This window comes from Pelophylax lessonae (genome assembly GCF_965119305.1).
Source record: "Pelophylax lessonae genome assembly, chromosome: 4".
Taxonomy (NCBI): domain Eukaryota; kingdom Metazoa; phylum Chordata; class Amphibia; order Anura; family Ranidae; genus Pelophylax; species Pelophylax lessonae.
The window spans coordinates 565318862-565343461 of record NC_138771.1 but is presented as its reverse complement, the minus strand read 5'-3'; the positions used below and the strand labels follow the sequence as shown (position 1 = coordinate 565343461).

General features: G+C 41.9%; 1 protein-coding gene across 1 annotated transcript in view; it reads left to right on the top strand.

The window, feature by feature from the left end:
* Positions 1 to 337: 337 nt before the first annotated feature.
* Positions 338 to 24600, top strand: part of DOK2 (docking protein 2) — a 72459-nt gene continuing 48196 nt past the window's right edge. The window contains exon 1 of the mRNA XM_082253399.1: positions 338 to 701. Within this exon, the coding sequence (XP_082109525.1) occupies positions 639 to 701 (63 nt within the window). The 5' untranslated portion in view covers positions 338 to 638. The remainder of the gene's footprint in view (positions 702 to 24600) is intronic.

Sequence of the window (24600 nt, the reverse complement as noted above, 5' to 3'; positions counted from 1 at the left end):
ACAGGTGCATCACCGCAATGCAGTGTTCACACAAGTGTCACCAGATCTTCTTAGGTGTACACATAAATCACGAGATGAGACAGATGTCTGCAACCCAGAAACGCACTCAAATAGACTTTTATCTCTTATGACATGGTGAGTTTCACAGCGGAAGCGTGTTGAAGAGAGGGAGGAACTGAAAACTGCAAGACAGAGGGGGAACGAACAAAAATATTACAGGGTAGAGGAAAGCTACAAATACCAGAATCCAACATAGGAGACTGCAAAGAGAGACATAGAAAAAGACAGACCCTATAAGACTGCAATTATCCAGGATCTATCATAGAGAGCGACAGAATTGTAGATTGAGGAGTCCATAAAAGGCCCAGACAGATGTTGAAGGGGAAGTTGATGGCAGGGTGACGAGAGTGTTTCTGCGCATTACGAAGCTGTTCATTTGAAAAAAAAAAAAAAAAAGAGATGAAGGGTGAGGACGGTGTTTGGAGCTGAGGAAGTTAACTTTTGCCTTAATGCAGAAGAAAGCGTTCATGGTTCAGAAATTGCAGAGAGTGTTTTTTAGGGATAGTGCACAGTACTATAGCAGACTGAGTGCAGTATAGGGGGACAGCGTCATAAACGGGTAGACGCAGAACAAGGCGATGGAAGGGGGATTAGTAAAACAGGGATCTCTGTATCTTCAACATCAACAACGCTTTGGAAAGGTGAGTGCAACAAAATAACTTTGTTACCTGTCTGCCTGTCTGTCCAAACATCTAAGGCCTCATGCACACTGGATGTTTTTACAGCTGCTGTTTTTGGCGTCAGACGTTTTTTTCTGCCGCCAGTAAACTCCCCAGCATGTTATCCTATGTGTCCATGCACACATTGGCTGTTATCAGCAGTTTTTGGTAGGGGCGTTTTCTGGCTGTAAGGCCCCTTGCACACGATACTCCTGTTTGAGCATCTTGCGGCTTGAAAAAGCTCAGTACAGCTTTTTGAGCTAAAATATAGCCCATTAATTGTAATGTGCCTATGCACACAGTCGCGTAAACAAGCGCTGTGCATTCTTCAGTAAGAACAAAATAGAAAAATCTGCATTTTTTGGTCAGTAATTTAAGCCTCAATGCATGCAAATACTCGCGAATACTCGCAAATACTTGCAAATACATACAAAAAAAAAGGTCTGGAAAAAGTAGATGCTCAAACAGAAGTATTGTGTGCAAGAGGCCAAAAGGAGATGCTCAAATAGGAGTATCATGTGCAAGAGGCCTAAACCCCCCTAATTAGTGGGTTTTAGGAGGCGTTTTTAAGCTGTAAAAACACTCAAACTCTGATAAACAAAAAAAAAAAAAACGCATTTTTATCAATGTTTTTGAGCCATAAGCTTTTGTGGGAGTATAGTTTTGATAAAAAAAAAAAAAAAAGCTAAAAAATGATACAGCTGAAAAACGCCTCCTACAGCTACAGCTTTCTACTGATGTTTTGATAGAGGCCTTACTCTGATAAAAGCTTAAAAATGCCAATAAACTCTGAGAAACATGGCTATTCTGCATTTATCAGCGGTTTTGAGCCATAGACTTTTGTGGGAGTATAATTTTGCTAAAAGACGTTGCAGCTGAAAAACGCAAAAAAAAGCTGAAAAACGCTACTGCAAAAATGCTGAAAAACTTCTACAGCTACAGCTTTTTACTGGCATTTTGATAATGTCCAGTGTGCATGAGGCCTATTTGTTAGGCCTCATTCACACAAGCACTGAGGCCTGTAGACTGTAAATAGGCCGTCTCTTTATACATCTTAAGCAGCCAACCTATGTAAGTGTATGGGGATGCGAAGGGAACGCAGACCTATGTAAGTGTATGGGGATGCGAAGGGAACGCAGACCTATGTAAGTGTATGGGGATGCGAAGGGAACGCAGACCTATGTAAGTGTATGGGGATGTGAAGGGAACGCAGACCTATGTAAGTGTATGGGGATGCGAAGGGAACGCAGACCTATGTAAGTGTATGGGGATGTGAAGGGAACGCACACACAGCCACTTGTCCCAATTTGACAGGTGTGCAAGTGCTCTGAACACAGACAATCAAATTGGCACTAGCAGCTGTATTTCAAGTTGTATAAACAAACAACCCATTTACAGTCTATGGGCCTCAGCCCCCGTGTGAATGACGCTTTAGCCAATATATTTTTTATCTTGAAGTCCAATTGAAGTCTTGCTTTTTATCATTGTTATGTAGTCAGGCTGCATACCAAGTAAAGGATATGTTGTTTTTTTCTTATTTATTATTACAGTAAAATCTTGGATTGTGAGCATAATTTGTTCCCAGAAACATGCTTGCAGTCTAAAGCACTCGTATATCAAAGCAAATTTCTCTATAAGAAACTGTGGAAACTCAGATGATTCTACAACCATTTATTCATACGTCCTTTAGTTTATAATCCATATAAAAAGATTATAGCAATGTGATAGGTTGTGCAACCATAAAATGTCCATCTACAAATGGCCTCCACAAGGGAATTAGAAGCAAAATCCAGCAGGAGCTACAGAGTATAAAAGAGAAAAGAAGCACCTCTAAGGCTCCATTCACACCTGAGTGTATCGATTTACTGGTGTTCTTGGGGCATTTTTTAAAAAAAAATTTGTAGCTTTTTACAAGCTTTTTTAAAGCTCTTTAGAAAGTGTATTACAAGCGTAGATGGCGGTGAGGAGGACGGTCTATGTGGACAGCTTTACCCCAGATGCCTGCATACTTAAATGTGCCTGTCCTAATGATCAACCATGTGAGTTGCTAAATATTGTACCTTCATTAAATGTAACCAAATTGCTACATTAAGAGTTGGTTCACGCTATGGCGACACGACTTTGGGGCGACTTGAACAAGTCGCCATGCACCGCGACTTCGGCGCGGCTTGCACTGACTTCACATAATGGAAGTCAATGGAAGTCGCTCCGACCTCGGCCAAAAGTAGTGCAGGAACCCTTTTCTAAGTCGGAGCGACTTAAGTCGCTCCTATTAGAAAGGTTCCCATTGCACAGAATGGAGCACGACTTGTCAGGCGACCAAGTCGCCTGACAAGTCGGAGTAGTGTGAACCGGCACTTAGAGGCTCCTCTCTTCTCTTTTATACTCAGTTTTGACACAATGCCACTTGTATATCAAGACTTCGCTCGTTTATCAAGTCAAACTTTATAAAAAAATGTTGCTTGTCTTGCAAAACACTCTCAGACCAAGTCACTCTTAATCCAAGGTTTTAGTGCCGATTCACACTGGTTGGATGTGGGAACCCTGTGAATCCACTGCGGGTTCCCGCATCGCACCCGACTCACGGGCAGTTCACACTGCCATATAAGGACTGCTGTCAATACATAGTTAACAACACCCCCAAATTAGTTTGTATATCACAGTGTGAACTGTCAGTTCGGACAGGAATCGTATTGCATAGGTGTGAACACCCAGCAGTGCGGTGCGAATCACATGCAATGTCTGACATTGCATATGTGTGAACCGGCACTTACTCTATATGTTAGCACATAAAACGGCAAGAAGCTACCCTATGGCAGCAGAACGCTGAATAGCTGGTCCACTGCTATCACACACAGCACAGCAGTCCGGGTCACCATCTGTCCAGTATGCCCCATGCACAGTGCTCCAATCAACAACACTACTCAGCATGGGTGTTATTGATTGAATTATTATGCAGGAGTCATGAACGACCATTGGAGATCCAAACTGCTGCACACTGTGTAGGAGCTGCGGTCCAGCTCCACAACATGCTCCCACAATAGGAATAGGCACTGGCTGTTTTCTCTTGCCTTCTGACCACTCATCCCTATTCCATTGCTAATAAATACAGATGAAGACTATGGGGTGTTTCCCAGCATTTTACAGACAGTTTTTGTGCAGCAAATTTGTGCAAGCATGAATGGCCACGCTCACGAGTATATAGAGAACCTAAGATATTGTGTACATGACTGGCTTTATTATAGAATAGAAGGTCAGGTATATCAAATCTTTTTGCACAGGTGTTCTCTGATAACATTTGAAGGAGGTAAAATACATGTGAATATGATGATTTTCAATTTTTGCCAATGTCTGCCTATATTGTCATTTATTAAGATTTGATATTTAAAATTATTTTGACACATTTACTGATTTATTCACTTGGGGCAGCAATATTATTTATTGATTTGTCACTGGTGTTTTGTGTTTAGCACTGATTGTTTGCAGCCTTGTGTGCACTATTTGAATTCTACTTTCTAATCATGTGCAAGCAAAAATCTTGTTTTTTTAAAATTTATCTTGCATGCAATAGGTATTCTTTGTAAAGTAAACTTTCACCACAATCGCCAAAAAAAAAGTTAAAATTTCCTTGCAAAGTGAAAATTGACTATGCAAAGTTACAGACTTAGGTTAGTAAATCAGCCACAAATGTCTTTGGTACTTGAATTTACAGTAATCTCTGAGTAGTACAAACAGAGATTGAGGCACAAATCTCTGGGGTCTGGAAGTGATCTTTACCACTTGCCGACCTCCGCACGACTATTTACTGCGGCGGTCAGCCCCTCACAGGCACGCGATCGTCCGTTACTCCGGAAGAAAGGCAGGCGGCTAATGTAAACAAAGCCGTCTGTCATTCTTCCCTGTGTAAGTATGGAGATCAAACGGTTCTGCTATGTAGGACCGTTGATCTCTGTTCTTACACTAGTAGCCACAGCCAATCACAGTTAGAAACACGCCCCTAGGGACACATTTAACCCCTCCTTTTCCAATAAAGTTAACTCCTTCACTGCCAGTGTCATTTTTACAGTAACAGTGCATATGTATAGCACTGATTACTGCAGTAATGTCACTGGTAACCCCAAAAGTGTCAAAAATGTCAGTCAAGGGTCCGATCTGTCCGCCGCAATGTCGCAGTCCCGCAAAAAAAAAATCGCAGATCGCCGCCATTACTCGTTAAAAACAAAAACAACAAAAAGGACAAAAATCTTTCCCTTAGTTAGTAAACGCAATAACTTTTGCGCAAACCAATCAAAATACGCTTTTTGCGATTTTTTTTACCAAACATAGGTAGCATAAAACAAATTGGCCTAAAATGTTAAAAAATGTTGATTTTTACATTTTTTATTTTGGGAATTTCATATAAAAAAATGTGAAAAATATTGTTATTTTTGCAAAATTGACGCTCTTTTTTTGTTTATAGCGCATGATCAAAAAATCGCACAGGTGATCAAATACCACCAAAAGAAAGCACTGTTTGTGGGAAAAAAAGGACGTCAAATTCGTTTAGGTACAGCGTTACAGGTGCCTTAGGCTGGCCGTACATGGTTTGAATCTTGGCTGGTTCAGCAGGAACTGGCCGAGATTCAAACCATTAAAGAAAAACTCCAGCTTTTCCTCCCCAAAACAACAGATGAAATGCACATGTAAATGAATCACAACCCCAGTGTCAGTTTCTCTGTATCTTTCCACATTTAGCGGTATAGTGCATGTTTCTGTGTCTCTAATGTCACTCCTCCTCCTGGCTGAATTTCTAAGTTCTCTGACTTCCTGTTTCCTTGCTATGCCAGCCCGGATACTACATGACCCATGATCAGGGCCGCTGATAGGGGGGGGAACCACCAGTCCTCCTGTAGGGGGCCGGGCACACAGGGGTGCCCCAACAGCATGGGAAATCGGTGTGTGGAGGGGCAATTACAGAAGGAAGCCCTGTGTGTCTCTCTGCAGCAGCTGAAAGACAGTTTCTCCCCCTTCTGCCAGCATTCAGTTGCTGCAGGGAGAGATACAGACACAGACACAGGGAATTGTTCCTGTAGTTGCTTCTCCAACACCGATTCCCCCTCCCTGTTCAGCCTGCTTCTGATCCCCCCCTCCCCATGTGTTCCTTTTAACTGTGCCCCCCCCCCCCCGCAGCGCTGCAGGCTTCTCTTTCCTGAAAAAAAAATAAAACTTTGAAAAAAATAATTTTTAAAAAATTGTAAAACAAAATAATTATAAACATTTTTAACATTTAAAAAAAATTATAATTTTTTTTAAATGTAGAAAACAATTAAAAAAAGGCAAATTCACACAGGTTCTCATTTATGTTTTTGTCCGTGAATAATGATTTTAGCGTATTTTTTGTGAAAATATTGTCTTGATATATTCGGGGGGGGGGGGCGCTGCCTGGTAGGCTGTATGGGGCTCCATGGTTTCTAATAGCAGCCCTGCCCATGATCCTTTGAGCCTCTGTAGTTTCAGGGCAGGCTCTGAGAATCACTTATAGCAGCTGTGGGAGTTGACTGCGGCGGGTCTATGGGTTACTCTGGGTGTTTCTGGGCTTTGATGTGGGTGGTGATCAGGGATGGAATGGAATTGTGTTATCCCTGCCCACACTCCATTCCTCTCTGCAGTGAAGAGAGAAGAAGCAGAAAGTGGAACTTTAGTCAGAAAATTAAAGTGAAAAAATAATGAATGAAAGGTGTTGGCACTTCACCGAGTATAATCATAAATGAATATACATGTCTCTAAAGGGCCATCTGACACCACATGTACCGTAAAAGTGGAAGAAGATTATCATATAAATGAATAAATGCAAAGATAATAATTACACAAAATAAAAACAAAAATACATCTAATGTGATTGTGCCCAATACCAGTAATAAAGTGCTTCTGGATGCATATGTCTTCTAATTGCTTCACCACGGGTGCTCAGAAGGTAAATCACCAGAGGTGTTTGACCCCTTTTTACTGAAGGACAAAATGCACTTTTTAGAAAACCAGATTGGTTTCTAAGCTCACACCATTCCACTCCAATGATCCCCTGGGTTGTAGCTAAAAGGTAAGGAAGTACTTCACAAAGCTGGTAATCTCTCAGCGATTGGACCTCAGGTTAGGTGAAATCACATCAATCAGGACCGCTAGCTTCTGTCCCGCAGACCTCCAAGGGGCTTGATTCCAAAAGTCACCATTGCTGGTCCAATGTAAATATCCAAGTCCTCTCAAAAGAGAAGTGGGGGGGGGGGGGGTTACAGGTAAATTCTTGAGGTTCATATGTTTCCTATGCATTCTGGTGTTCCCATATTCTGCTTATACAATTCAACTGAAGAAGTTGCGAGGCAGGGGAGGAGCTCAGAGGTGAAGCAGCTAGTCCAGCAGGGTGTCTTCAAACCCAGGATGGGCTGTGATATTCCCCAATGAGATGTGCTGAGCCTTTAGGGTGCTAAGCTAAGAGGAGGATAGGGTGTCCTTCCTTACATAGTGACACCAAACCCATTCATCGGTGTCAGTGCAGCACTCAGCAGATCCCAGAGAGGATCTGATCTCCAGATAGAGCGGTGTCCTTCCTTAAATAGTGACACCCAACTCATTCATTGGTTTTAGTGCAGCACCCAGCAGATCACAGAGAGGATCTGATCTCCAGATAGAGCGGTGTCCTTCCTTACATAGTGACACCAAACCCATTCATCGGTGTCAGTGCAGCACCCAGCAGATCACAGAGAGGATCTGATTTCCAGATAGAGCGGTGTCCTTCCTTACATAGGGGACAACAAACTCATTCATAGGTGTCAGTGCAGCACCCAGCAGATCCCAGAGAGGATCTGATCTCCAGATAGAGCGGTGTCCTTCCTTACATAGTGACACCAAACCCATTCATCAGTGTCAGTGCAGCACCCAGCAGATCACAGAGAGGATCTGATTTCCAGATAGAGCGGTGTCCTTCCTTACATAGTGACACCAAACCCATTCATCGGTGTCAGTGCAGCACCCAGCAGATCACAGAGAGGATCTGATTTCCAGATAGAGCGGTGTCCTTCCTTACATAGTGACACCAAACTCATTCATAGGTGTCAGTGCAGCACCCAGCAGATCCCAGAGAGGATCTGATCTCCAGATAGAGCGGTGTCCTTCCTTACATAGTGACACCAAACCCATTCATCAGTGTCAGTGCAGCACAAAGCAGATCACAGAGAGGATCTGATTTCCAGATAGAGCGGTGTCCTTCCTTACATAGTGACACCAAACTCATTCATAGGTGTCAGTGCAGCACCCAGCAGATCCCAGAGAGGATCTGATCTCCAGATAGAGTGGTGTCCTTCCTTACATAGTGACACCAAACTCATTCATTGGTTTTAGTGCAGCACCCAGCAGATCACAGAGAGGATATGATCTCCAGATAGAGCGGTGTCCTTCCTTAGATAGTGACACCAAACTCATTCATTGGTTTTAGTGCAGCACCCAGCAGATCACAGAGAGGATATGATCTCCAGATAGAGCGGTGTCCTTCCTTACATAGTGACACCAAACTCATTCATCGGTGTCAGTGCAGCACCCAGGAGATCCCAGAGAGGATCTGATCTCCAGATAGAGTGGTGTCCTTCCTTACATAGTGACACCAAACTCATTCATAGGTGTCAGTGCAGCACCCAGCAGATCCCAGAGAGGATCTGATCTCCAGATAGAGTGGTGTCCTTCCTTACATAGTGACACCAAACTCATTCATTGGTTTTAGTGCAGCACCCAGCAGATCACAGAGAGGATATGATCTCCAGATAGAGCGGTGTCCTTCCTTACATAGTGACACCAAACTCATTCATCGGTGTCAGTGCAGCACCCAGCAGATCACAGGGAGGATCTGATCTCCAGATAGTGCGGTGTGTGATTTCACCCAACCTGAGGTCCAATCGCTGAGAGATTACCAGCTTTGTGAAGTACTTTCTTACCTTTTAGCTACAACCCAAGGGATCATTGGAGTGGAATGGTGTGAGCTTAGAAACCAGCTTGGTTTTCTAAAAAGCGCATTTTGACCTTCTGTAAAAAGGGGTCAAACACCTCTGGTAAGTTACCATCTACCTTCCGAGCACCCGTGGTGAAGCAATAAGAAGACATATGCATCCAGAAGCACTTTGTTATTGGTGTTGGGCGCAGTCACATTGTATTTATAGTTGCTTTTATTTTGTGTAATTATTATCTTTCCATTTATTAATTTATATTATATTCTTCTTCCACTTGTAGGGTAAATGCAGTCGCAAATGGCGCTCTAGAGACATGTATGTTCATTTAGGAGTATACGCGGTGAAGCACCAACACCTTTCATTCTTTTTTCAATTTAATAGGGATATATCACTTTTTAAAGCGGCAGCTATTCACCATGTTTATTTAGGGCGCCATCACTTGCCACAATGTTAAAATTAAAGTGATTTTAAAGGCAATTTTTTTATTAAAAAAAAAAAAAAAAAAAACAACAACAAATAAACATGTCATACTTCCCTGCTCTGTGTAATAGTTTGTTATACTTCCCTGCTCTGTGTAATAGTTTGTTATACTTCCCTGCTCTGTGTATTGGTTTTTTATACTTCCCTCCTCTGTGTAATGGTTTGTTATAATTCTGTGTAACCAGCCTGTCAGATTTTACATGCAATTATTACTAGCGGCTGTTATACCCGCTAGCAATAATCACTGTGTTCTCCCAGCAGGGACAGCTTCCCCCGCTGGGAGAACACAATAGCTTTGCGGGAGGGAAAGAAAATCGCTTTGTCTATGGCTGGCTTAAAGCAGGATAAAGACTCTAAAGCAGCCTTTCTCAAATAGTGTTCCTCCAGAGGTTTCTAGAGGTTCCTTGAGCAACTTCTGCCTCTCTCATGACACCATCCATCTTTTTAGCTATCTGTAAGAGGGGATTCTACACAATTACCACAAATGTAAGGAGCATTCTTCCCAGTGACCATCACACTAATGTACTATGAGCTGTAGACATGGTATTTTTTAGCAGGGGTTCCTTGAACCCAGAAAGATTTTATTTTTAGAATAAGTTTCGTATTAGTTTTGTGGTGCATGAAGAACCCGGAAAGTTAATTCAACAGTTCCTCTGTTTTAAAAATGTTGAGAAATGCTGTTCTACAATGTGTGACAGCATGATGCCCAAAATATACACATAACTTCCCTTTGCTGCTGTTAGTAGATATGAAGTGAGACTAGGAACACAAAAAAAAAAAAATAAATGAGTTGCTAGGAGTTTGGTGTAAAAAACTCACAAATAAACATAGTTTTGTAAGCTTGACTTTCAGAGCCGGTTCACACAGGCGCGACCCGACTTTGCCGGGCGACCTGTGAAGTCGCGGTGCGCAGCTCGCACCCCGACCTTCGGAGCAGCATGCACGGACTTCATATCATTGAAGTCTATGCAGGTCGCTCCAGGTCGCCCCAAAGTAGCTCAGGACCCTTTTCTAAGTCGGAGCGACTTGTGTCGCTCCTATTAGAACGGGTCCTGTGCTAATCTATGGCAGGCGACCCGCGGCGACTTGTCAGGTGACCAGGTCGCCTGACAAGTCACCCCAGTGTGAACCGGCTCTCAGTGTTTTCAGTTTCAACCGTTTTTATGGATTTTTCAACAAAAGAATCATAAAAAGAGACAAGATACAAGACCAACTGTAATATCATAATATACATCCATCACATTCTGGATATATGGCTGGGAAAACTAGATAAGTGCAACAGGCCAAATGTGCTATGGGTATGCATTACAGAATAAATGCCCAGCATCAAATAATAGCATAGTTACATAGTTACATAGTTAGTGAGGTTGAAAAAAGACATCAGTCCATCCAGTTCAACCTATGATGTGTGTGTGTGTGTCTAAAAGGTAAATAAAAGGTAGGTACATAACAGTCTCCCATGACTCCAAACTTGTCAGTAAGGCTTTGACAGTTTTTTTTAGAGATCTCCCAGTGAAACAGCTTGTACGATTCTTTGAAAAATATATTTTATCACATCTATTTTTACCATTCTTCTTAAGAAATGTCATCATCCTAGGATTACACATGAGAATTCCAAAATATATCTGATATTGACAATTTTGATCACCAGGGTGCTAGAAAATATGGTCTATTTGGCTGTGTGGAATGTGATTTCACTTCTCTATCGTTTTGCACACTGCGCTTATTCGTAATGTAGTGTGGAAGGATTGCTTTACTAACTTGCTAGTTAATGCAGCCCACTCAGCTGTGTTCAACATCTGCTGGAAAGGGTTAATGAAGGTTTTAGGCCTCTTTGTCAAGGGTGATCTGATCAGGTCCACCTGTCAGTTTTTCAGGTGGACCTGATCGGACCCTCCAGTCTCTACTATGGAGCGGCGGATGTCAGCAGAGACATGTCCGCTGACACCCGCCACCTTCCAATCTGATCCTGTCCACTAAAAACAGATGGATGGTGGTCCTATTCCCAATCCATTTGGTGGATTGGATTGGAAAGAAACGGACATGTGGTCTGTTTCCATCCGATTGCCCCATAGAGGAGATCGGGACTGTGTCCGTGTCCACTCTGGATAGAGGAGGGGACACGGACCTGTTATCTGCCTGCTTAGTGGGGATCACCGAAGACCATGTGAAAGGGGCCTTTTAGAAGGGCTAAAAAATATTTTTGGAAAAAATGCTACTTTAGGCTCCTTTCTGTACCATCCATATCGGTTGAACATATATTTGCTACTTCATGTCAACCCTCACAAAAGGAAAGCCTTCTGGGTTTATTTTATGTTTTTGAATAGATGAATTATAAAGCTTTGGAAGGAGAAGAATGTCTAATTTTAAAGGCTAATTCCACCTTAAAGTACCATGTTTCATGTTTTAATCATATTTAGGATGCAACACGAAACATGGTGCGATTCCGCAGCCCCCACTCCCAAACCTCCCACCTACCTGAATCTCTGGGTTCTTCTCCACACAGAATTTTATGTATTTTAAATCAGAGTGGATATGCATGTTTCTGCACAGCCGTGTTAGCCATTCATAGATCTATTTAGAGATCTGTGAATGGAAAATCTACAAGTTCCATTTTCACCATGGCATAGGGGCTCATCATTTTCAATGGAACACAAGTGCAGTATTGTAACTGCAGTTGTAGTTCTGTGTTCACTTCTTCCAGCTCCATAAATGAAGGTTTGTACCCCAGTAGTTTGCGTTTGTAGTTTTTGCAGACCGCATTGTGAGTATAGCAGGTGCTGGGTTACAGCATTATGGAAAAGGAGACATTGGGGCTGATTTGCTAAAACTGGAGAGTGCAAAGACTGGTGCAGCTCTGCATAGAAATCAATCAGCTCCCAGCTTTTTATTTGTCATAGCTCAATTGATCAAGCTGAAGTTAGATGCTGATTGGCTACCATGCATGCACAGCTGCACCAGTTTTTACACTTTCTGATTTAAGTAAATCAACCCCATTGTCTTTTATTCTTCTCTCCCTCTACTGAGATACTGGTGGTATACTGCACCTTTCTCCTGTAGCCAACAGGGGGAGAGCTAAAGCCAAGCAAACCCATAGACTTCTATGCAGAGTAATGAGAATCCTGGGAGTTGTAGTTTGAGACAGCAACCATATAATGGAAAGAAGAGACTCCTTACACTACAGATTCCAAAAGGCACCGTGCAGTAGGATGATTGAAGAGATGATTTTTATTGTGCTCGGGAAAGTTGTTCCTCTTGGCAGACCAGGGAGTGAGAAAGAGAGCACCTCTGTCTGATATTCACCTGCCACCGGGAGACCATATAAGCAGAGATCCGAGCTTGAGACTGGGAGTGAGGACATCTGGGGGCAGGACAGCAGCACACACATCACACCATGTAAACCGCTGCAACAGGGAGACTGAGTCATCCATTTACCCTCTGCTTCCTACTGCTGATCCTCTAAGGATTTTGAGGAGAGCCCCCAGGGGACCCCCCTTCTACATCTTGAGGTCACCATAGCATTCTGGGGATATGTGAGAGGGGTATTCACCCATTGCTGATACTGCTAGCAGGGACTGAGCCACTTAGCAGGACAACAAGTGTACCCAATCCATACTGCACCCATACTGCACTCTATACCACATTAATTCCAAACCTAGACTGCACCTATACCAACCCTATACTGCATTACATCAAACATTTATTGCATCTGAACCACATCCACCTTGCACCTGTGACGAGATTATACCATATCTATACTGTACCTATACTGCATGCAAGTTAACTGGGATTGTTGTGCATCAACACTCTTAAAGGCCCCAACGATAACCAACAGAAGAACATCTCAAAGGACTGCCCCTCCTGTAATAAATATTCTGCAAGCCTCCTTTGTTTCCCTGATCCCTCTCTTACCATCATCTTTTTTGTTTGGACAGTGCATACCCAGTCAGTCTAGCACCAGCATTGCCACCATAAATGCTCTCCGGCAGATTAAACTTTACTAATGCTCACTGCTTCACTTGAGGCTGCCTTGCTACTGATGATTTGGACACCAAATGTCATCTTATGCCTAGCCCCTACTAGTAATGCTAAATTGTGTTATTACCATTGTTAATTCATTTTATGCTTGCCCAGATAGCAAGGATAACTTGCCACAAATTTGTGACAGTGTTCAATTGTAAGTCTGTTTACTTGCTGCACATTTTTACTGGCAAGTTGTACACTTACAGAGCACTTGAAGCACAAGTTCTAGTTGACACTTTTCCAATTGGTAGCAAATTTTCATGGCAAGTCTGTAGCAAAAGCAAAATTGCAGTTGTGAGTCTACAGCAAGAGCTCTGCAAGTCTACAGCATGCAAATTTAGCCACAGTGACCCCTGTGGTGGGATGACTATTGCACAACTTAACTGAACCAGAACTTGCAGCAGACTTGCAGAATGTTTGCAAAGAAAGGTAATCTGGAGTCATTGTGCAACAAACTTGTGAAGCCTGGCAAGTCTAGCAATAGCTTAGCAAGTAATTTTCAAACTTGTAGCACAATTGCTTGCTATCTGGGTACTAGTTACTTTCAGTGATTTCCTTTGATATTGTATGCTTGTACATTCAACCTGGTTAGTCCGAGGAGCTGAGGTTCTTAAAAAGGTTGAGGCAAAGAACAGAGAACTGATCCTAGCAGTTTCTATGGGGGTAGCGCTGCACAATAAAACTGAATAAATGCAATTGTTTTTGGTGGATTTGGAGGCTTTTTTTATTTAAAAAAAAAGTGGAATATGCCTTCAAATAAAGTTTATTATACCTTATTTAGCATGCATTCACCTGGGGCAGGTTGGTTGCATGCCTCCAACCCTATATTCTTAAGCCTCTTCTAAGCCAGGCTCTGATGCACAGGCTTAGTCCCTTACCTTGCAATACACGTTTGATCCTAAAAAGCATGCAAGCTGGTACCAGCATAGCAGAGATACCACACAGTCATGGCCCTTCAGTATAGGACAGAAACTTGTATACCTGTTTTTTTAACAAAACAAAAAAAAGCACTCTATTAGGCCTTGGTTTTTAATAACTCCTTAATATCTTTCTTAAATTTTTTTTTATTTTTTTCTTAATTGTTTGTATGTATAATATTTTTTTATAATTAACAATTTGGATTATTTTTTTCTTTTTGATTTAACAAACAAAGAACACTTTGCAGAGCATTTATCATTTAAACCTAATTTAAACTTGCATTTATTCATTTGGGTTGAGCTTTTGGGTTGAGCTGCAATAAAAAACTGCTTTGTAACAAAAACATAGTGCCTTTAAAAAAGGGACAAATTGCAGCACAAAAACGGGTTTAAAAACTTTTGCTTCCAGATGGAAGAAAACATTTTCTTGCCATAATAATAATCATACTGATTATCACAAAACTACACCCCGTCCTGTTTGATTTTGTTAACCCCAAGGCTGGTGTACAGTAGCTGTCATTTTTGATCTCGTACAACAACATCAATATTAAAGGTTGGGGGTAGGGGGGGGGGGGGGATTGGTGGGATGCTTTTAGTATCTTCTCCTTGGGTGCTATAAGACCTTGTCCCAGCACTGTATACAAATTTAGAATTTCGTAACTTCAGAGGAGTTTTCCATTTAACCACTTAAGCCCCGGAGGATTTGGCTGCTAAAAGACCAGGGGGTATTTTGCGATTCGGCACTGCGTGATTTTAATTGACAATTGCGCAGTCGTGCGACACTGTACCTAAACGAATTTGACGTCCTTTTTTTCCCACAAACAGAGCTTTCTTTTGGTGGTATTTGATCACCTGTGCGATTTTTTTTTTTTTTATCACGCGCTATAAACAAAAAAAGAGCGTCAATTTTGCAAAAATAACAATATTTTTCACATTTTTTTTTATATGAAATTCCCCAAAAAAAAAAGTAAAAATCAAAATTTTTTAACATTTTCGGCCAATTTGTTTTATGCTATATATGTTTGGTAAAAAAAATTGCAAAAAGCGTATTTTGATTGGTTCGCGCAAAAGTTATCGCGTTTACTAACAAAGGGAAAGATTTTTGTCATTTTTGTTGGTTTTTTTTTTTAACGCGTAATGGCGGCGATCTGCAATTTTTTTTTTTGCGGTACTGCGACATTGCGGCGGACAGATCGGACCCTTGACTGACATTTTTGACACTTTTGGGGTTACCAGTGACATTTCTACAGTAATCAGTGCTATATATATGCACTGTTACTGTAAAAATACACTGGCAGTGAAGGGGTTAACTTTATTTGAGAGGGAGGGGCTGTGTGTGTCCCTAGGGGCGTGATTCTAACTGTGATTGGCTGTGGCTTGAGGTGTAGTTACACTGATCAACGGTTCTACATAGTAGAACCGTATGATCAGTGTCTCTACACAGGGAGAACTGACAGGCAGCTTGTTTACACAAGCTGCCTGCCTTTCTCCCTCTCCCCCGACGATCGCAGAGTGACCGGCGGACATCGGGTCCGCCGGTCACACGCGCGGGGGGGTACGTGACCGCGCGGGAGCGGCGCCGCCGACGGCGCGCGCTCGCTCCCCAGACCCTCCCAGGCTAGTGACGTACCGATACGTCACTCTGCCTGTGAGGGGCTGACCGCCACAGTATATGTTCGTGCGGCGGTCGGCAAGTGGTTAACAGTTTGGCATTTTTACTAAAAATAAATGCACTTTTGTTTGAAAACCTCCTTTACTTTTTTTTGCTTTTGTTCTTATTTTGATTATTCTCTTCATATTTTATATGCCTCTACCTTGTTTATCTATTCAACATTTCCTTTTTTTAAATATAAAAAAATCTCCTCCATTGCTAACTAATTTTACCATTCATTTACTTTTTTCATTTATCTTTTTTCCACATGTAAACCTGCTTTCTGTAGCCTGTTTTTAGTGTGTCCTTATTCCTTCTTCTTTTACATTTTTCAATGTCTTTTTTTTTTCTTTTACTCTCCAGGTTTTTTACACTTTATTTATCCAGGGTTTGAATATATATATATATATATATATATATATATATATATATATATATATATATTTATTTATTTATTTATTTCATGTGTTCTATTTTTTTAAAGTAATTTCTACTTATCATTCCTGTTCGAGCAGCAAATGTAAAGCCCTGCTCCCTGCACATTAAACTTACCAGGGTTATTGCATATTGTTTTATAAATGATCAAAAGCCAGAGACAAGACCACACCACCAGGGTCTATGATTTTTGCTGTGCTAATTCTTAAAATGATTTTATTCTTGCTGTGCTCAGTGCTCACCGCACTCATAGTCCACTGACACTTCCTCCAGCTCTCAGACCTCCGTACAGACATAGAGCTGAAGGAAGAGCCCACAGTTGCCTGCTATTTCACCTGCTACTTACTGCAGCCCATGGTTGCAATGCTTTGCAGGCTCACTTGCAAAAAAATAATAATACATTTTGCAAAGATGTGCATTTTTTTTTGGGGGGGGGGGGGGGAGGTAGACTTAGTCTTTAATATTTCAATGTTCCCTATTCACTTAAACTTAAGTGGCCCTATGTTCTTTAATTTCTACATGGTTGCTTTGGGTTCCTGTGAATGATCTGTGTATTGATTCATTAATTGCATTCAAATTGGCCATTATTTTTGTATATACCTTCTTTGAGCTGTTACATCTTTCCCAGGAATCTTTGATCTTGTATTCCTCAACTTGTTTAGCTGTTTGTATGCCTATTATGTTGACATTACCATATTCTGTGTGTACATTTTCTATTTTTCTTTGATTGACATGGCTGATGTTAGTAACTGATGATTATCAAACCTCACTGACTATATAATTTGTTTTAAATTTTCTTTCTTGGGCTTCACTGTACAACATTGATTATTCTGGTTTTACCATTCTCTGACCTTTCTATCTAATGTAAATGCTTTTCTTATGTTTCTTCATATTTTATTTTTTTTTTTCACTTTTCTCAGTGCATCTAGCTTTTTCTAAGTAAGTACATTCCATTTTAATACCTTTTAAAAAAAAAAAAGTACATTCCATTTCAAAGCCTCACTGTATGATCCTACGTAGATTGCTACAGCATCGTGGCAGTAGTTATTTACTAGTGATGTTAAAGGGTAACTCCACTTTCGTGTGGAAAACAAATCAGCAAATAAAGAAAAAACAATACAGTGTATACAATTGCGACACAAGTCATATTGTAATTGATTGTTATTAAAAATTACAATTCCTTTTTAATCTGCAGCTGTTGTAATTTTCTGAAAATGCAATGCAATATGGCTACCTGGAGCTTTTCTGTACACAGAATGCATACTGACCACACCCCAAAAACATAATTTCCTGGTTGTGTGATTGGCTCACCCATTTCCCAGAAGTCTGCCTAAGATACAAGTCAGATTTCTGGCATCCCCTGCAGCATAAATGTTATTTTTGGTGAGATACTCCCAATAGGAACACGTCTAAAGGGATGTAGGCCCAGCAGATTTCCTCAATAGAGCTCTGCAGCTGCCACAGCTGGCAGATAATTATGAAACCACTCCCGTTTGACCCACCCACAGAGGCACATCGGAACAAACAATGATTTCTTCATAATACCAAAAGGTAGGAATCTGCAACAAAGTTTGGTAAACTCCCTGCAATGTACAGAGATCACCCAGAGGGGAATGTTTTCTTCTCAACAAAAGTGGAGTTACGCTTTAACATGCAAGGTTACAAGGCAATGTATAGGCTCCTGCAGTGGTTATAAGAGTAAGCATACCAAAAATTAGCTATTGTACCTCTGTTAGGTGTGACATCCTCAGATCAAAAAGGATAGAGTAAGGAAGGGTTAGAACCCCTGTTAGTTTTTTTATTGCTATTGCAGTCTGTGTCCCTGCTGGGGATATTCACTGTCTCTTTTTGTTCTTGTTAAAATAAAATAAAAATAAATTGATATCTTGAGTTGTCAACGGTTTAAGAATATTTGAAAAGACTTCCAATGGGAACACTTGTTCCTGTGACAACTGTCACTCTAAGAGATGTCCCTTTCAGGTTCGGTTAATCCTCAAGACGGTTGAGGAAGTAACATAAGCAAACGAAGACCTCCTCGGTGGGTCAAAGAAAAACAAAAATTGACAGGGGCTTTCCCTACTGTATCCAAACCAAAAACAGAGTTTAGACTTGAGATTTGCCTAAATCACAATGGTGCCTAATCAAATCTTTCATCTTGGTTAATGAGATTTCTGCAGGAGCGGAGATGGTAAAGGCAGGATTACATGAGATGTCTACACGTGTGTAAACACTTTCAGATTCTGTGCTGATAAAAATACTTTCATCTTGGCACTTAAAACACTTTTGTTAGTGAAGAAAAGTCACTCTTGAGTGCAGGTGTTTGGGGCACTTTTCTATCAGTGAAGTAAACCATCATGATGAAAAGCCAAAAGCACTGTAGAATATGTCAAAGGATACACTAAGAATTTAGTAGTGTTTATATGTACAGTGATGGTTGGGGTTCCCCTTACAGTGAGATGACATGCAGCAAAAAGTAAGGGATTTCTTTACTGTGAAAAAGTATAGGGCCCTGCTTTCTGGTTGGGTGATGCCATGTGATAAACACGGCACATAGGCTCTTTTTGGGCTTTCCACTGAGGAACAAGAGTGCAAATCATAAATAAAGATGGGATAATACAGAGAGCTGCAGACAGTTGAGAGCAGAGATGTATAGTAACGAAGTAGAACTACTTAAGTACTGTACTTAAGTACCGAAATGCGGTATCTGTACTTTCCTAGAGTAGAATTTTTTTCTCCTACTTCTACTTTTACTTCACTACATTTTTTCGATGATTTTGATACTTCTACTCAAGTATTTTTTTTTTGTGCTGCATAGTTACTCGTTACTTTTAAAAAAATTACCACTGCCAGAACAGTAGATGGCAGGTTACATAAAGCTCAAAAAAATGTGTATAATGTCATTTGTAAATCAGCGCATACGAAAATAAAGGCTGTGTATAATAAAAGCTGCTATACCAAATCTTTCCAATAAAAAGAAAATATGAAACAAACAAATAAATGGTGCTACAGCGCTTAAAGTGCATCAAGAAACTACTAACAAACACAGGTTAATCATTTGAATAAATCATTTGAAATAATAAAAAACAATATGATGTTCAAACTTTTGACTTATTTCTTTAATAACTACATAACACAGTACTTGTACTTCTACTTTCAGTACTTGAGTAGAAATTTTTTTTCAAAACTACTGGTACTTTTTACTTTTAGTACTTAAGTAGCAAATTTTTTGAAAAAACTACTTGCAATACTTAAGTAAAAAAAATGTTGAATACTTTAGTACTTCTACTTAAGTAACTTTTTCTGCGAGCACTTCCACTTCTACTCAAGTAATTTTTTGATCGAGCACTTGTACTTTTACTCAAGTAGAAATTTCGAGTACTTTATACAAGTCTGGTTGAGAGTGGTGCACGTGTAGATGGTTTCCCCTGAACTGGCATCATTTTTGTAGGTGCCATGGAGATGGACTGTTGAGTTGAGCTATGCAACAAAACAGGATATCCTGTTATCTGTTACTATTTATTCCCAGCAAGCTCTGTATGAGAGATTTGCCTGTCAGTTACACACATTTTGGTGTTTGTTTCTACTGTAGAAAGGCTGAGTGCAGTATAGAGAGCTACTCTTAGAGCCTAACTCCATAATCCCCACACCCTAGTTGCCACCTCTCGATGCCCTTTATGCATCCTTTTTTAGATGTCTTCTTCTGGCTGGTCACGTGACTTGCTGGAACCTCTTTTTCCTTGGCCCCTTCCTGGCAAAGGGCAATTTTGAATAATGACATGATGACATCAGCACTGATTTACTAAAGGCAAATAAGCTGTTCACTTAGCAAGAGAATTTTCCCTTAGTGAATGAGGTAAAGCTCTGTTGACTTCCATCATCCAATCATGTGCCAGAAAAAAATAGATATATTTTTTTAATTTTCCGTGCACATTATTGGGTATGCTTTGCAAATTGAATTTTACCACAATTCTTATGCTAGGGGGAAAATTCCCTTTCAAAGTGTACAGCCTATTTGAATTTAGTAAATCAACTCCAATGCATCAATATACTGCAGAAATGAAAAAGATGATGTTAGTCAGTTATCCATGCAGAGGGCTAAAACTTTATGGAAGAAAAACAAAAACAGTATAAAAACATACAAAGGTTGGTTCTGACACAGTGAGAATTAAGTTGTGCTAAAGTCAGGTTTAGAGCAAAACATGCCCATGCAGGGGCTGTATGAGTCGTATAGAAACACCAATGAGTATGTAACACAAAAATACATCTAAAAAGAACATGACCTGATGAACTAAGGGATTACATTAGACATGGGATACAAGGAAACCTGTAACCATATGTTTTAGGTTTTCAGTGATATTGTACATTAAAGGTCAATAAGCTAAACCGATATGATAGATGGTAGCCAGGTATTGTACTAGACTAGGGTTATGTGGCCATGGGTTTACATTGGAGAGAGAAAAGAAAAGGAGAAAAATAAAAAAGGGGAAGGGGGGGTGCCCCTCAAGTAAGAGGGGAAGGGTGGGGAAGAGACTTCAGGACCAAGGCACGGAAGAAACAGGGAGAGAAACTGATAGGAGGGTAGGGGAAGAGACTTTGCCACAGGTGACATCAGTCTGTTCCCGAAATCTAGGAGAAAGTGGGGAGGGTATTGTGACGGAAGTTGGATCCCAGCTTACCTTAGAGAGGTTGAGAATTCCCTCTCTCAGCTCCCTAGGCCCCTTTTATGTGTAAGTCCCCCTGTGTCTATTAGGGGCACAGGATGACAGAGGAAATGATGGAAGACTACTTGGTGGACACTGAGAATGTGGTTTTGAGTGCTTCAAATGGGACAGTGATATTTGTCCACAATATCCCTCAAGAAATCTATGATACATTAATTCCACTGTATCAGAGTGATAGAACATTGTATGAGTTTTGCTTCATAGAGTGTTGTAGACCGTTGCCATGAAGTCTGTGATTTCTGAATGGTCAGGGCGTTGCTTGGATGTGGATTCTAGGTTCTTTAATGTAATGTAGGAGACAGTCTGTTACTGCTACTATTGTCTGTGTATTAAGGTGTGATTTGTATACACTCATAATAATGTATTGTACTTCATGAGCTTGATGATGGCAAGTCTGCTAGTTAATTAACTCAAGTGGTATATATTCGGTGTGAGTTTGTTCATTAATGTTTCAGATCTTGTACAAGCTATTCTCGGCTATTTTTGTATGGGGGTGGCTAGAATATCTGATATCTATGTTCAAAACTGAAGGAAACTGTATTCTGACAGAAGCCCACAAACACAGTGTGGGTCGCAGTTCCGTTACAGGTATTTTACAAGCTCCACTTACAATTGGAGCAGTCGCATGGTGAGTCGAGAGACTGGCTGGTAATCCAGCCAGGGTTGCCATATGAAAGGGAATTTACCATGTTTAGCCTCCAAAATCATGGTAATTTTTTCATTAACAAAAATGCCTTGTGTTCTGGATTTAACCTCCTCAAAACTAAGGGGAGGGGATTTCCACACATGGGCTATGGATTGCTTTGTTGCCATAAATATGGAGGAAATGAAAGTGTGAGACTAGCATAGCCAGTGTTGGTAGTAACTGCGTTTAAGTAAACGGCGTTACTTAACGCAGTTACTTTTCAGGGTAACGAGTAATCTAACTGACTACTCGTCTTGTCCCTGTAACGCCGCTGCCGCTACTTTCGGCAGCGTTACTGCAATTACATCTACCGCCACTAGATGGCAGTAGATGTAATTGTATTCCCCCTCTCCTCTATGACCGCTGTCCGCGGTACTGGAGAGAGAAGAGGAGGAGACTGTCGAGTGAGTCACGCACACTCACGTCTCGGACAGCACAGGCAGCACAGCGCGCCATAGCATAGGGCACAGGGCAGGGCATAGAGTCCGGCGGGCGGCGGATCAGCGATCAGACCCAGCCAAGCGGCTGCTGCATATTGCATTGCAATAATAATAATTAATGAGACTTTTGCCAGCCTGGGCTGAATATGTAAAAAGTTAAAGAACATAGTCCAGACCAGGACTCCACCCACCCACAGGGCTGAGGGCAGCAAGAAGTCCACCACTACCGACTCCACCAACGCACACAGCCCAGAAGAGGAGAGGAGAGAGGCACAGACAGAGGGACCCGAACAACAGTGTGCCTGCCAGGCCACACCACCACCAGCAAGCACAGCAGGTACCAAAAAAAAACCACCTCACAGACTCAGTCAGTCACAGTCACAGACAGTCAGGACCCCCACCAGCCACCACCATTGTGCCACGCCACCACCATTGTGCCACGTCACCACCAGTGTGCCACGCCACCACCAGTGTGCCACATTACCACCAGTGTGCCAAGCGCCCACACCACCACCAGTGTGCCACATTACCACCAGTGTGCCAAGCGCCCACACCACCACCAGTGTGCCACGCCACCACCATTGTGCCACATCACCACCAGTGTGCCACATTACCACCAGTGTGCCAAGCGCCCACACCACCACCAGTGTGCCACGCCACCACCATTGTGCCACGTCACCACCAGTGTGCCACATTACCACCAGTGTGCCAAGCGCCCACACCACCACCAGTGTGCCACGCCACCACCATTGTGCCACGTCACCACCAGTGTGCCACATTACCACCAGTGTGCCAAGCGCCCACACCACCACCAGTGTGCCACGCCACCACCAGTGTGCCACATTACCACCAGTGTGCCAAGCACCCAAACCACCACCAGTGTGCCACGCCACCACCAGTGTGCCACATTATCACCAGTGTGCCAAGCGCCCACACCACCACCAGTGTGCCACGCCACCACCAGTGTGCCACATTACCACCAGTGTGCCAAGCACCCACACCACCACCAGTGTGCCACGCCACCACCAGTGTGCCACATTACCACCAGTGTGCCAAGCGTCCACACCACCACCAGTGTGCCACGCCACCACCAGCCAGGCAGCCGCCCCACCACCAGCAGCGGCCAGCCAGTCCAGGCAGCAGCAGGTACCAAAAAACAAAAAAGGACTCAGACCCCCACCACCAGTGTGCCAAGCGCCCACACCACCACCAGTGTGCCACGCCACCACCAGCCAGGCAGCCGCCCACCACCAGCAGTAGCCAGCCACTCCAGGCAGCAGGTACCAAAAAACAAAACAAAATACAGTTACTCACAGTTAGGAGGACTCAGACCCCCACAGTGTGTCACACCGCCACCACTATTAAAGATCTCATAGAACGTAATTGCATTATAGAATAGTAAAAAAAGTTGCAGTTACTTTGCTGAGTAACTAATTACTTTTTCAATGTGGTAACTGAGTCAGTAACTCAATTACTTTTTGGGATAAGTAATTTGTAACTGTAACTAATTACTTTTTTAAAGTAAGATGACCAACACTGAGCATAGCCCATACTTTATTAATCTGTAGAGAAGAGCTTCTGAAGGGTTTTTCCAGCTATAAAATTTCATAAATGATAGAGCCATATTGTACACTGATCCACTGTACAAGACCAACATATGGGAAGCATGTCCCCTTCAACCCCACAAACCCGAAAACAATTTGCGATGCCTGACTGTGTGAAGTACCACCGGGATAGAACTTTGTATGAATTTTTGAGGGCTTGCATGTGATGATGAGATAATTCCAAAGTCGCTTGCCAAATTGATGCCCAGTTTTCCTGGCAGGAGGGTATCTGCCAGATTGCGTGCCATGTGGGTGCAATAAGATGGCATAACATTGAAGATGTGGCCCCTAATACAAGCATTAAACAGAGATAGGGCACCTTTGGTGGTTGCAGCGAATTTGCAGAGGGATTCAAAGCCAGTAATAGTTTTGGGTGAAGTAAGATTCCAAATCAATGTCTCAACAAAGTGGCGTAGTTGAAGGTAGCGAATACACTTACGTGGGGGAAGATGATGGGATTTCTGGAGAACTTGTATTTTTTTAAATCACTGTTTTTTAACACTCTTTTCTTGTTCGGTTGCTATTGGAAGATTAGAGAAAAGTTTGTCTTCCTTTTGTTGCTACTGATTGGTTTGGAGTATCCTGATACCCTAAACCTCTTTTCTGTTAAAGTTCTTTAGCAATAAATACTAAAAAGACATTATGTAGACTGAGCCTGAATTGTCGGTGTGCATGGGACTGTGCTTGTGTGACTGGCAGCCTCTGTACTGCTTTGGGAGAGTCTATTTCATGTGACCCTTCTGGGGGTAGGGGCTAAAAAAAATGTCTTGCTGTGCAGACAATACAAAAGGAAACACAAAGCAGCCCCAACAGGGGGTCTTCTCTTCTCATGACATACAGTAGGCAATCATGTATGGGTTCAAAGGTCAATATGGAACCAATTATTGAAGTAATTGTCAAAAATGAGGGAGTGAGGTACCAGGTTTGAGAAAGACAGCTTTCTTCAACCATTCGT